Source organism: Mixophyes fleayi, chromosome 2 (genome assembly GCF_038048845.1).
Source record: "Mixophyes fleayi isolate aMixFle1 chromosome 2, aMixFle1.hap1, whole genome shotgun sequence".
In the NCBI taxonomy this organism is placed as follows: Eukaryota; Metazoa; Chordata; class Amphibia; order Anura; family Limnodynastidae; genus Mixophyes; species Mixophyes fleayi.
The window spans coordinates 181,859,342-181,872,702 of record NC_134403.1 but is presented as its reverse complement, the minus strand read 5'-3'; the positions used below and the strand labels follow the sequence as shown (position 1 = coordinate 181,872,702).

The 13,361-nt window shown below is 41.0% G+C and overlaps 1 protein-coding gene across 1 annotated transcript in view; it reads right to left on the bottom strand.

The window, feature by feature from the left end:
* Nucleotides 1-5,628: 5,628 nt before the first annotated feature.
* Nucleotides 5,629-13,361, bottom strand: part of LOC142140259 (multidrug and toxin extrusion protein 2-like) — a 94,251-nt gene continuing 86,518 nt past the window's right edge. The window contains exons 15-16 of the mRNA XM_075198079.1: nt 10,131-10,176; nt 5,629-6,377 (exon numbers count right to left, since the gene is read on the bottom strand). Coding sequence (XP_075054180.1) covers nt 6,169-6,377; nt 10,131-10,176 — 255 coding nt within the window. The 3' untranslated portion in view covers nt 5,629-6,168. The remainder of the gene's footprint in view (nt 6,378-10,130; nt 10,177-13,361) is intronic.

Here is a 13,361-nt window from a genome sequence, read left to right as displayed (position 1 = left end):
GCAAAGTAAGCCCAGACAGTTCCCAGCAACAACAGACAGGGTGGCATAGGCGGTCCATCCTGTCACAAATGTGGAATCCTGCAGAATGGTATCATTGCATTCCCAGAGAGCAATGCCCAAGTGAGAGCTTCACCAGACAGCAAGGAAATCATGTATGCAACCTTGGCTCATTCAGATGAGAAATTTCATGGGGAGAGCTTGAAATAGACTGTGCATTGGTTAAGAAATTCCCTTACATTTTGTGAGTCTCTATCAAATTTGTCTGGTGTGGGGATGCACAAACTAGAGGATGATGAAACTACTGCAGCCAGTGCCTATGAAAGAGGTGCAGCACTGTAGGGGTCAGCGAAGCCTGAATGGTGTCTAGATAAGTTGTCAGCCCTTGAAGACATTGACATTGTTGATCCACCCAAATTGCTAGATGCTGGAGCAAGTCATAAGGAGATGGATATCTATCAGTTTCCATGTTGTTTGTATTCTGTCATGAACCACTGAAAAAAAGGATGTTTTACATGCTAGTAGTTGAAGCTACTGGGCAAGGATACAAAGTCTAACAATCCACTAGTATTCACCATATGTAAAAAAAGGTGATTTTATATATATATAATATTTTTACATGTGCTCACTCAGCGTCCCTCCAACTAGAGAAACAAATCCCCCTTAACTTATCTTTCAATCGCCTTGTTCTCAGAGTCCAATCCCCTTCTCTTCGCTGTTCTCCGTTCTGTGCTCCTCCTTGCTGCGCTCCTCTGTGCTTGCAGTGAACGTCATCACGCCTGACTGTGAGTGCAACACAGAAGAGGAGACCAGGGAGGGAGCCGGATCGCCACCTGACCTGACCACCTGACCTGAACGGTCAAGTTACCGCAAAAGGTAAGTATTTTGTTTTGTTTTGTATTTTTACAGGCATTTTTATTTTCTTTGAGAGTCCTGCCTGGGCCCCCCTTGCCCATGGGGCCCCCCTTGCCCACGGGGCCCCTGCCTGTCATGCTCAGTCGGAAAGACAGCCCTGCCCTCAAGGAGGTTTGGTCTTAGTTACATGGGACGTGCAGGTTGCAGCCCTCAGAGCCAGTCGCTAGCAAAGTAACTGGAGTCATAAGTAAGCAAACTGGACTAGCCTGTAAGTAACTGAGTGGATAATGGAAATGTATAGTGTTATTCAGGAGAGTAGTAACGAAGGTCACGGTCAGTATCAAAGTGCCTGAGTCATTAAGGAAAGTAAGGCAAAGAATTGAGTAAATGTTCACTGGGACAAACCATGTTACATTGCAAGGTGTGCTAAATAGTTTATTATGTTGCATATAAGTTAAATACTGGCTGTTTTTTCATCTAGTACACAATACTTGATAGCACTATTTTTACAATGACATTTAAAGTTGATTTAGGACATGCCCTACCCCAACTATAAATCTTTCCCCGCATTTTAATCATACCTCTGCCTCCAATGCAACATGGTTTTGCCCAGGTGCAAAGTCACTCCTTTTTTATGCTTTGCTCTCCTTGATGACTCAGGGCCAGAGTATCCAAATGGAGACAAATCTTGAACAAGAAGAGTAGTCAAGGAAGCCAAGGTTAATCCAGGTGATCCAAATAAAACCAGAACAAGACGTAAAAGAGTAGTAGAAATAGGCAGGAGTCAAAATCATCATATCCAATACTGAAGAGAACCAGTCTAGTACTAAGAATTTGATTGCACACATTAACCTATACCAGACCGCATAAATGTGATTGATTAGAGTCTTCCTTATAAAGTGCTGGTAATGAGTTCTGGCAGTCAGTGACATTAAACCAGCTGACCGCTGGCAAGAAAACCAAAAGACGCTTCCTGTTGCATAGCAACCAGTGCGCATACTCAGTACTGTGAAGTCGCGTGCCATTACTAGGCTTTGGCCACTCTGCTGCAGGAAGATGACACCATTCTCGCAGCGGGGAAGAGATTGCAGACAACGTCTCATACCTATAAGCCATGTCTCAGTCCATTGTATTTGGCGAGTAGAGATGGTAGTAGTGGTGATGATTTCCGTGATGCATTATTTCCTTGTCCTGTGTTACGATCTGCAGGTGAAAGGCCTGTGTTATTCCTGATTGGTACCGGCAGACCAGGGACACAGAGTCTAACGAATTTCCCGGTGTTCACCAAGAACCGCCGCAAGGCATGATGGACTTTGCTTCCAGGAACTTGCAGGTCTCGGCCTCCTGGACTGTCTCAGGAAGCAACAAAGGTCTCAAGGGAGTTGTCCCAGAAGAATAGCGCAGAGATAAAGATAACGGAGGCGTCAGATGTAAGCATGCACACAGAAAACACAGGCTGGCAGGGATCTAGTACAATAAATAAAGCATAGAAGTACTGACCAGTTAGGATCGGGTACATGGGTAGTCAAACAATGCCTAGTCAGACGAGCCAGGTTCTGTACACAGGTAATCCAGCAATGCATGGTGAGACAAGCTAAGTTAGGTATACGGATAATCAGGTAATGCGTAGCCAGCCAAGTCAAGTTGTGTACACAGGTGATCCAGCAAAGCGTAGTCAGTAAAGCCAAGTTCGGTGCACAAGAGAACCAGCAAACGAAATCTCACAAGCCAGGAACTGTACACAGAAGATCCAGCAGCAGTACTCACTCACAGGGAGAAGGGCACAGAGAGGATACAGGAGTCAGATGCTCAGCAGCAAAGTTGCACTGACACCGAGCAAGTGTCAGTGCCGAGGTTACAGAAAGAATTCAAACAGCCCGTCTCGGCAGCTGGGTCATGTGACCCGCTACCCGGAAGTGCCGATCATGGCACAGAGCGACATCGCTGGAGCGGGGAACAGATAAGAGCGTTACATCCTGGTGATGTTGGCCTCAGACTGTTATGAATCCCAGTGCATTCACAAAGAGTAACAGAAGTGTAAAGCAAAGTGTCTTTATTCAGGTAAATCCACAAACAAAGATAACTCAGATCCACTGATAAGAACAGGTTCCTAAGGAGACTGTATAGTAAAAATGGCAGGAACGGGTGTTATAAGTTTTACCCCAGTCCAGAAGGCACAAGGCTGTCCAGGAAAGCAGTCCAGGGATCAAACAGAGATCAGACAAACAAATCCAAATAACCAGGCAGAGATCAAGCAAATAAGCGAGGTCCAGAAGTCTGTCCAAAAGGTCAGGGCAACAGGCAAAACAGCGTGGTCCAAGGTACAGGCAAACGATTCGGGGTCTCAGGCAAGCAGGCAAGGTCCAGGCAGGGGTCATACACAGAAGTTCAATCCAGCAGGTATATACCAAACAGCACAGGAGCAGGTTAGCAGCAGCCAGGAACAAACGGATGAACTGCACAGAGCACAGCTAGAGGCAGGTACTTAAAGCAGTGCAACAGGTGCAGTTCTAATCAGGCATAATGCAAGGAGATTAACTCCTTCAGGCATGTAGAAGAGTTCAGGAACAGAACAGCAGCAACTCTGCTGGTATGAGGCACTGCTGTTAGGTACAAACAACAGACAGAGTTGTAACACAGATAGGGGCATGTGGTCGGAGTGTTGTTTCCTGAAAACAAAAAAACCCTACAATTTTCATCCTTCTCCAGGTTCTCTAGTTTGGAATGAAAGATGAGGCATCTTGATTCCTCTTCACACTGACTATTCAGACCCTCTTTGATCTCCTCCAGTTCATCTCTCAAATCTCAGCTGCATAGTTGGATGTCTTGCAGTCTTCTGAAGTTTCTTCTCCTCACACATGCCTGTTGACTATCTTCTGCTTGAAAGATACTGCATACTTTACCCTTAATATGTTCCCACCAGTCACTCATACATTTAAAACAACAATTGTAAATTTTCCATGTGATGTAGGCAAGATTTGCAAAACCAAAAATCTTTTATAGAGAAAATGAAGACTAAACATGTGCTTGTCAGGGCTTCTTTTCCCTTTTTTTCACTTTAATCCAGCGATTCTGCATTGTTGACAACTCCATTGTATGTATCACTATGTACCATTCATGTTAACTATATTGTGCATGTTTCTGTTCCTCTGTTGGTTGCTTTTGCATGTCATTTGTAATAAACCAGAACAACCAATTCCAGTGAACCATGAATATTCTGCTGCAAATCTGAATTTGACATGCTCCCTGTTAATGTTTTTAAAGTTAAAACAATGGTGACATTTGAGAGCCCAAAATAAGCATGTAAGGCTGCAAGTCATGAAAGTTGGTATATGTCAACTACACCAGCTTGTATAATACCTACTTAAAGAGGACCTGTCATGTTTCGATAAAAAACATGGGCCTGAGTCATTAAGGAGAACAAAGCACAAAAAAATTAGTAACTTTGCAACTTGGCAAAACCATGTTGCATTGGAGGGGGAGTTAAATTTAAATGAGGGGGAAGATTTATATTTGGGACAGGGCATGTCCTAGATCAACTAAATTTTAGTGTAAAAATAAAGCTATGACGTATTTGTGTGCTACATGAAAAAGCTGCCAGTATGTAACTTATGTGCAAAATAATAAACTAATTTGCACCCTTTGCATTGTAACATGGTTTGTCCAGGAGCAAAGTTACTCTTTTTTCGCTTTGCTCTCCTTAATGACTCAATGCCTTATGCACTTTGTACAGGCTTAAGAAGAAGATCCCGCTATGCTTCCACAACCCAGGAAAGAACATACATATCTCCAGAATTATGAATGTTATTGAATGATAATGAATGACAGGCAGAAAGATGCAAAGTCTAAATGTCACATCAAATTCCAACTTCTTACTACTTTATAATCACCCTTAACATTTAATGAAACCTTTCCTTTCCTTCTCATAATATACTGCTCATTTATGTCTCAAATTAATTAGTGTGATGGGGCATTGGGACTTTATTACATATACTACTTTGTGTGTTTGAAGCATTGTTTTACAATGGGTAAAGTATAACTGGAAATGCACTTCTCTACTGAAGGGCAGCTAGAAGGCGCAATAGAGTGAGACCTGATCTCTGCTATTGCGGCATGCAAATGGCTGTGCACACAGCAAAGACTGCCCTTTAAAAATGCACCCTCTCCTCCTCTTTCTTTCATTACAATAATCTTGCACCATCTCCTCTCTTCAGCATTGCATTAAAAAAATCTGCACCAGTGTGTCTCGTCCATGCTTTGCAAGGAATATCCTCAATCAGCTCTATTCTTTCCAGCAACCGTGGCAAATATCTGCTTTTCCACAAATGGCTCCTTTTTACTCTCTTTACCTATGAACTTTGGCAGAAATCTAAGTATACTGTGGAAATTGAGAACTGGAGCTCCAAAGAGGATTTAGTTTGGCACCTTGGCTGAGGTGCCAGGCTTCCAGGGCTAAAATGTGGATATGGATAGCTGCCATGTTCACTAGCCTAAATGTACGGTTTATACAAATTAGAATAGTGTACAACTATACATAAATAATCTTCATGTAAAAATAGATATTTATTTTTAATTTTTGTAAAATAAATTAAATTTCATTAAAATAATGGCACTTTCACTTCTGAGAGATGTATCACTAATTCCTAAATTAATCTGCAAGCATTTTATTTAATGCATTACATTACCTTTAACATTAACAATAATCACTGTCAAAAAAGATTTTTGATGGTTTCCAATTTTATTTTGTCAGAAAAAGTGACACAAAGTTTTTTCTCTCAATAATCAATACACAAATGAATTAATCAATCTTTAATACTGCATTCAAATGTCCCATTTATAGCTAGAGTGACAATAGTAAGCAATCACTTTTGTACAGAGCATCTTTCATACATTGTAGAATCCTATGCGGTGAAGCTGCACATATTGCAGTATACATTAGGCATGCAGCACCATATCGTAACGACTGTGATCCCAAATAACCATCTCTTATTGAGATGATCATAATTTGGCCTGGTGGAAAATGCAATTGGAGGATGGTCGCTGTCAACTTGTGTGTGCAGTCATCTTTCAACTGCACCAACTAGCTGCAATGGAGCCAGAAATGAACTGGCTAAGTAAACCAAATGGGCAGATCTCATTTAATTTTGCCACCCATGTGTGTGATCAAATTAAATGATAGTCTTTTCACTTTATCTTCAATTTGAGAAGCAGAATCTGCTGATGTGTGGCCAATTTAAAAGTTGTACAAAACAATTTTGAATAATATATCTAAGTATAATGTTCTTCTAAACAGTGACAGCCTTCGAGGATGCTCCTCTAGTCAGCAGATGGCCATACTTTTATCAGAACCCCAATTAGAAGCACAACAATGGCCAGAGCCAGAGTGAGTCCACGCAGAACAATCACCTCACTCATTGGTAAGCGCTCTTTAGTGACTGGTTCTTCTTTAAAGGGCAGCTGTTTTGTTTCTGTGGGCTGAGAAGGCACCTCTGATAATCCAATGATGTCTGATATATTATTTGCCACTGCAAACAGAAAAGGCAGCTTTCAGTTTCTGTGACAGTAACAGATTTTTACAATATATATATATTTTTTACAATAGAATGTAGCAATGCGGTTTCAGCCATTGGCATTATGACTGTAAAATAAGAAATACATACATCAAAAAATATGAAGTAAAACAGCTAAATTACAAAACTAATCACTTATTTCAGAAATTTCTATTTTTAAGTTAGAATCAGGGGCAGGCTGAGCAGGGGAAAATCTGCCCCGGGCCAATCCCGTAGTGGGCTACCTTGGGATGGGTCACTAGGCCACCTGCATTTTTTTTTTCATTTAAAATGTTCCTTATAGGCTGAAGTCGAGTCTTGCTCCCAGGACTAACATTTGCCAGCCCTCCCCTGGTTAGAATCTATATTGATAAGCTACATTGAGAAAGAGAAATAAATAAAATAAAAACTATACAAAGATTCTTTATATGTTACAAATTTATTAAGTCAGAAGCCTTAAAGACAATGGGTAAGTTTACATTACACCCATTTACAGAAGTCAATTTTACAACCAAATCAAAATCGCTTAAATCACTGAGAGAAAAAAAATATATATATTTTTTGACCCAACTCTAATCCATTAACCAGTGATTTTTAGTGATTTCTTTCAAATTAGAAATGTAAATTTTTCAACAATATTTAAAAATATTTTAGTTTTTCCCATTCAATTCAGTGTGTCTGGAGTGTGATCTTTCCTGTTTAAACAAACTCTGCTGTATAGCCACAGAAAAATACCTGTCCCTAATTAAATCAGGAGTGACTCATCTGCTATCTCTTTGTCTGTATGTTTACCTGTGAAAAGGTAAACACAGAAAAGGACAAAACAGGCAGGTGCCACGCTGGTCCCATAGACAGGTACCGGCACTGTTACCTTCCTCTTGTAAGTAGTGATCAAAGCTACTGACTTCATTCATCATTTGTATTTGGTTCTGCACATGCGCTACCTGTTACCTTCGCCTATGACCTCCCACCTGTTCCCATTGGCTCTAAGCATTTTGGAGCACTATTTAAACCTCTCATGGTTTCCTGTCCTTGCCTGTTCTTCGAGTTACTCACTCTCAGTAGGATTTGGCTTCCTTTGGTCTGACTCACCTGTTGCCTGCCTGCACGTCTGGAATCAGCTATACTCCTAGCTGCTACTGCCGTTTGTGAACTACCTGTTGCACCTGTACTCTTCGCTGCTGCTCGGAATCACCATCTCCCGTTCAACTAGCTCAATACCACCATTACCTCTTCATTTGGACTGCCACTGTATAAACAACTTACTCGTTGCTTTGAATCACTATGCACGGATCAGCTAAGCTCTATTCCTCTGTTACATATTGAACTGTTGCTAATGAACTGCTTGTTGCACCTGTACTCATCACCGCTGCTCAGAATCACCATCTACAGATCAGCTAGTTCAATGTCTCTGCTGTTTCTACATTTGAACTACCGCTATGCCAGTAACTCAGCTGCTATTCTGAATCGCCATTCACGGATCAGCTAAGTTCTATTTCTTCGTTACATATTTATATTGAACTGTCGCTGTACCAGTAACTCACCTGTTGCTCTGAATCATCACCTACGGATCAGCTAAGTTCTATGCCATTATTGCTTCTGCTTGAACTGCCGCTGTGTCAGTGATTATATTGCTATGTTCTGAGTTATTATCTACAGATCAGCTAAGTTCTACTCCACCATTTCCTTAGTCTGAACTACCGCTGTATCAGTGATTCACCTACTATGCTTTGAGTTATCATTCTTGGACTAGTTAGTTCTATTTCCGATATTACCATTGTTGAACTGTTGTTCTATTAGTATTCCTTGCAGTTTCCATGAGTTACCAGTTGTGGATTAGCGAGTTGTATCTCATTATCACTCCTATTTGAACTGTTGCTGTGCTAGTGATTGTCTGCTGTTGCCCTGAGTTACTTTCTACAAATCAGCCAATCCTATACCGTTCATTCAACTGTTCTGCATCAGTATCTACCTGCAATCATTCAGACGTGTCATCTATACCCCTGCTATCATATTTCAGCATTACCACTACTTGTGTTACTACTGAGCCAAGGACTATTAGCTTGTGCATCCAGATTCTCTCGGACCATTTGTATCAACTCATTGTGTTTTAAGCTCCACTCTCTACTCTGCCATCACTCATTCAGGAGACCGTGACCTGTGGGATAGGAGCAGTGAAATCCATACCCTCTTGCGGGGCTCACTGGCGAAAACCTCTTACCCGTTAGACTCCGCACCCCTGAGTGAGCTCTATCTTGGCAGAGACAAGGGATCCACTAAAATATTATTCAGAATTGTGACAGCAGGTCCTGAAATTGCTGATGAGGTCATTTTTGGGCCTAAAGACAGCTACAGAGGACAGCAAATGGGCATTCACTACCAATTGATAGCTGAAGTCAGGCTGGCGTTGAGATATCAATTTCTGCCCCCGATAGGAAAGGGACAATCGGTCCCTGGAGTACTGCCATTTTCCTGATCTACCTCTCCAGTCTTGGGGAGCTGTGTGTCTATCGAAGTGACCGTGACTTAAGGCCGCTACGTTTGCTGGTAGTCTTAAATGCAGTCTGGATTAATGCACAGCAGTCTCTGAAAGTGACAAGGATACTGGTGAGGTGTTTTTATTATACCCTGTATGTTGTCTGTGCCAGACTGAAGTGTTTCAAGTTATTATTTAAATATGCTTATTGCTGTTTGGTGCTACCATTTTGTTAAATAAAATTATTTGCTTTATTCCGGATACTTGCCTGGGTGATTTTGAACCTTAGATAGGTACTGGGTAGGCCAGCTGTGTGGCCCAGAAGGTTACATTAAACCTAGTATACTCACAAGGACTATCTAGGACTGTTGCAGGCTGATCAACAGCCTGCTTAAAGATTATTCAATCATAGACAGACCTGAGGAAAAAGAAGTGGACTGGATACCTCTTAATCTTCCCCTTCTCCCTATATGGGTCTGTTTTTTTAATAAAGACTGGGCCTGTGATTCCTCTCCCCTACACTTCTCCCCTTTCCCAATCACACTGTTCGTTTGTTGATTGTCTTGCCCTATTTATGCACCCTTAACTTATATGTGTCTGTCTATCAATAAAGCTTAGTTCCTTCGATTACCCTCACTTACCCCCTCACATCCACTGCTTTTTGAGACAGTTACCTTGTTGATGTGATGAATAAGTAGTGTTTTACTTGAATTTTATTGTAGAATGTCATATCATATGGCTTGTATTGTACTATAAAGTATGTCTGATTTATGTTTTAATAGTTTCAGCTGCACTGTGACACAGTACATTTGAATATGCAAAATAAAGTATACATTTTTCAATTTAAAAAAAGGTGAGGCCTAGCAAGTTGTGGGACCCTGCTAAATACAGAAAAAAGTTGGGGCACAGGCAAGGGCCTCATTAAAGTACTTGAATTGGTAAGGTTATTTTGAAAAATCATTCTTTACAGTGAAAAGTATCCCTGTAGCTGGTGCAAGTGATATGGCTAAAAACCACATGAGACATAAACAGAGCTTGAATTTGACGGATGTGTGTGCTCTCAACCTTTGCACGACCCTACTATACATTGACTACATGTATACTCCTCTTTCCTCCCCGATCTGACCTTGAAATCCTAGGTTGTTGGAAGTTGCTTGATAGAGTTTACAGTATTTATGTGGTTTGTTAATGTATTTGAGGTGGGAATGGTTTTTCTGATTAAAACCATTGTTATGATGAAGCTAGACACATACCTGAAGGAATAGTCTCCTTACACGTCATTCCTGCTCGTTTTTGGGCCTGAAAAAGAAATTATAATATGCATCTCAGTAAACTATAATAAGTATACATTTTTCCAATTTGTACAACATTGCTGGTTCTGTATTTCAGACTAGACTCAATGCACCTGTTTGTATACCGTCCTCATCACCTGCTTGTATGTATGTTCCCAATTTTGAAATCAGTATGCTCACTTCAGAAATTATTAACTTCAAGATTTCAGTAAAGTTGCATTACAATCAAAACTAGAGATGGGCGGGTCCGGTTCCCCGAGAACCGAACCCACCCGAACTTTGGGTATCCGAGTACCGAGCTAAGTAGCTCGGTACTCTCCCGCCCGCTCCGAATCCAAATCGAGGCCGAACGTCATTGTGACGTCGTCGGTTCTCGTGGCTCGGTTCTCGCGATACTTCAAGATTATAAATACACGCCTCCACAGCAATCCATCGCCATTTGACAGAGGGAGAGAGCAGGGTGTAGTCACAGGCTGATTAGAGCAGGGACAGAGAATACAATATTCTTATTCCAATTGCTGTAACAAAAATCGCTAGAAAAGAGAGGAGGAAAGAGGTTTATTTTATTTTTTTAATATTTAGCACTCCCCAGTGCTTTTGGGGTTTCCCCCATAATTGTGCATAAATATTTCTGGCTGTCAAAAGTCATATCTGTCAGCAGTATCTACCAAATAATTTTTAGCACTCCTCAGTGCTTTTGGGGTGTCCCCCATAATTGTGCATAAATATTTCTGGCTGTCAAAAGTCATATCTGTCAGCAGTATCTACCAAATAATTTTTAGCACTCCCCAGTGCTTTTGGGGTGTCCTTCATAATTGTGCATAAATATTTCTGGCTGTCAAAAGTCATATCTGTCAGCAGTATCTACCAAATAATTTTTAGCACTACTCAGTGCTTTTGTGGTGCCCCCCATAATTGTGCATAAATATTTCTGGCTGTCAAAAGTCATATCTGTCAGCAGTATCTACCAAATAATTTTTAGCACTCCCCAGTGCTTTTGGGGTGTCCCCCATAATTGTGCATAAATATTTCTGGCTGTCAAAAGTCATATTTGTCAGCAGTATCTTACCAAATAATTTTTACCACTACAAGTGCTCAGAATGGATTCAAAGCAGTCCACATATGATCAGAATGAGCAACCAGGTTCTGTCACCAGTCCTGATATTAGTGTTCCCAGTACGTCATCTGGGCAAGGCGATGTCAGACTACACAGTGTTTTGAAATCAGTCCAAAAAACCAAAACCCCAAAAAAATTTACTGTGTTGAAGCAAAAAAGAAGTGTTACTGAGCAAAAGTTAAGTGCCAATAAAAAAAAATGCCAACATGCCATTCTACACACACAGTGGCAAAGAGAGAATGAGGCCTTCACCTTTGGCTATTAGTGGCAGATCCAAAAATGTTACCGAGCCTACAAGTGGTGCACAACTACTATTACGCGTCAAAGCCGAGCTGCAAGATAACAGTACGGCATTAGAGGATAATGTTTGCTCTGAATCAGAAATGACACCAATCCCTGTGGAGAGTCCATCCAACAGTGGGATGTCTAATCGTGAGCATTCTGTGTAGCCGGTGATACACCAAGTGAGGATGACATTTTAGGCTAGATTTACTAAGCTGCTGGTTTGAAAAAGTGGGGATGTTGCCTATAACAACCAATCAGATTCTAGCTTTCATTTATTTAGTACCTTCTACAAAATGATAGCTAGAATCTGATTGGTTGCTATATTCAACATCCCCACTTTTTCAAACCCGCAGCTTAGTAAATCTAGCCCTTTGTCTTTAGAAGAGGATGTAGGGGAGATTTGGGTATCCGACAATGAGGATGTGGTTGATTGTGTAAGTCCTGCAGCAGTGTGGCACCAGTGAGAGCAGTTCTGGCACGTGAGGTTCTGGCACCAATATGCACTTTCCAAACACAAGCAGGGATGGTGCAGGTGGCAGAACACAACAGTTTGACATCTGGGCTGGTTTGAAGGATTTGTCAAAAAAATGTGTGACCTTGACCATAACTCCAACCAATCCTACTATTAACATGCAAAGGATGGTGGGGGGCCTATCAGGGATTAAACTGTATTTTTCCTATTTTTTTACTAATAATGTTTGGGTGTAATATACACAATTGATGAAGAGGAAGACAAGCAGGCTTGTCTGTAGAATTTGCAGGCAAATTGTGCTGCGTTATATAGGTAACACTCAAAGAGAAGAGCTCCATTGCTCTATTGCTAATTGTAATTGCTGAAATAGAAATAATAGGGCTGACAGTCTTGGGGCTAGATTTACTAAGCTGCGGGTTTGAAAAAGTGGGGATGTTGCAACCAATCAGATTCTAGCTTTCATTTATTTAGTACCTTCTACAAAATGACACCTAGAATCCGATTGGTTGCTATAGGCAACATCCCCACTTTTTCAAACCCGCAGCTTAGTAAATCTAGCCCTTGGTCTAAATCTGCAGTTACATTTTATTGTACCATAGCTCACTGCGAAACAGGAGAGGTGGCAGGGTTTAGTGATAATCTTCCTCAAACAATGCTAATTCATCCCACCATCATATAAGTCTGTGTAGTATGATGTAATTGCTGATAATGGCCTTCCAAAGGGAATGACTAGTTGATTTTAGGGCAGAGCTGCCACGATTTTTGGGCAATTCTTTTACAGCACAGCAAATATCAAAATGTTGAGCGGACTCATCTGCATCACCACTGGGTGTCTTGGGAAAACAAATTTCTTTTACAACAAGCAGTTGCCAGAGAAACTGAAAGAGAAGATGTCCCAACAAGATGTTGATAAGTCTGGGATCCTTGCAAAGAAAATTAAGTATTTAATCTACAATTAAAATATAGTTAGCACATTTACTCTGTTTTATTGCACACTATAATTTTCTGTAGCACCTTTTCAAAATGTATTATTAAGGCAATCACTTGACTCAAGCTAACGGTGTCTGCACTTTCTTCACAGGTAACTACTTCGCTGGACTAAAGTATATTCCCCTCAAATGCTAGTCTTCTTGCAGCTGCTGCATTCTCCTACATGCTGTTGCAGAAACCAGAAATTGACCCTAAATGTTTCTGGACACAAACAGCATCTCCTGCATGTCATTTTTAAAAAGTTCTGTAACACCAAGTTGATAGTGTGTGCAAAACAGGAAATGTGATGGAATTCAACCCCGCTGTAATGCTTGACCAATGTTGGGGT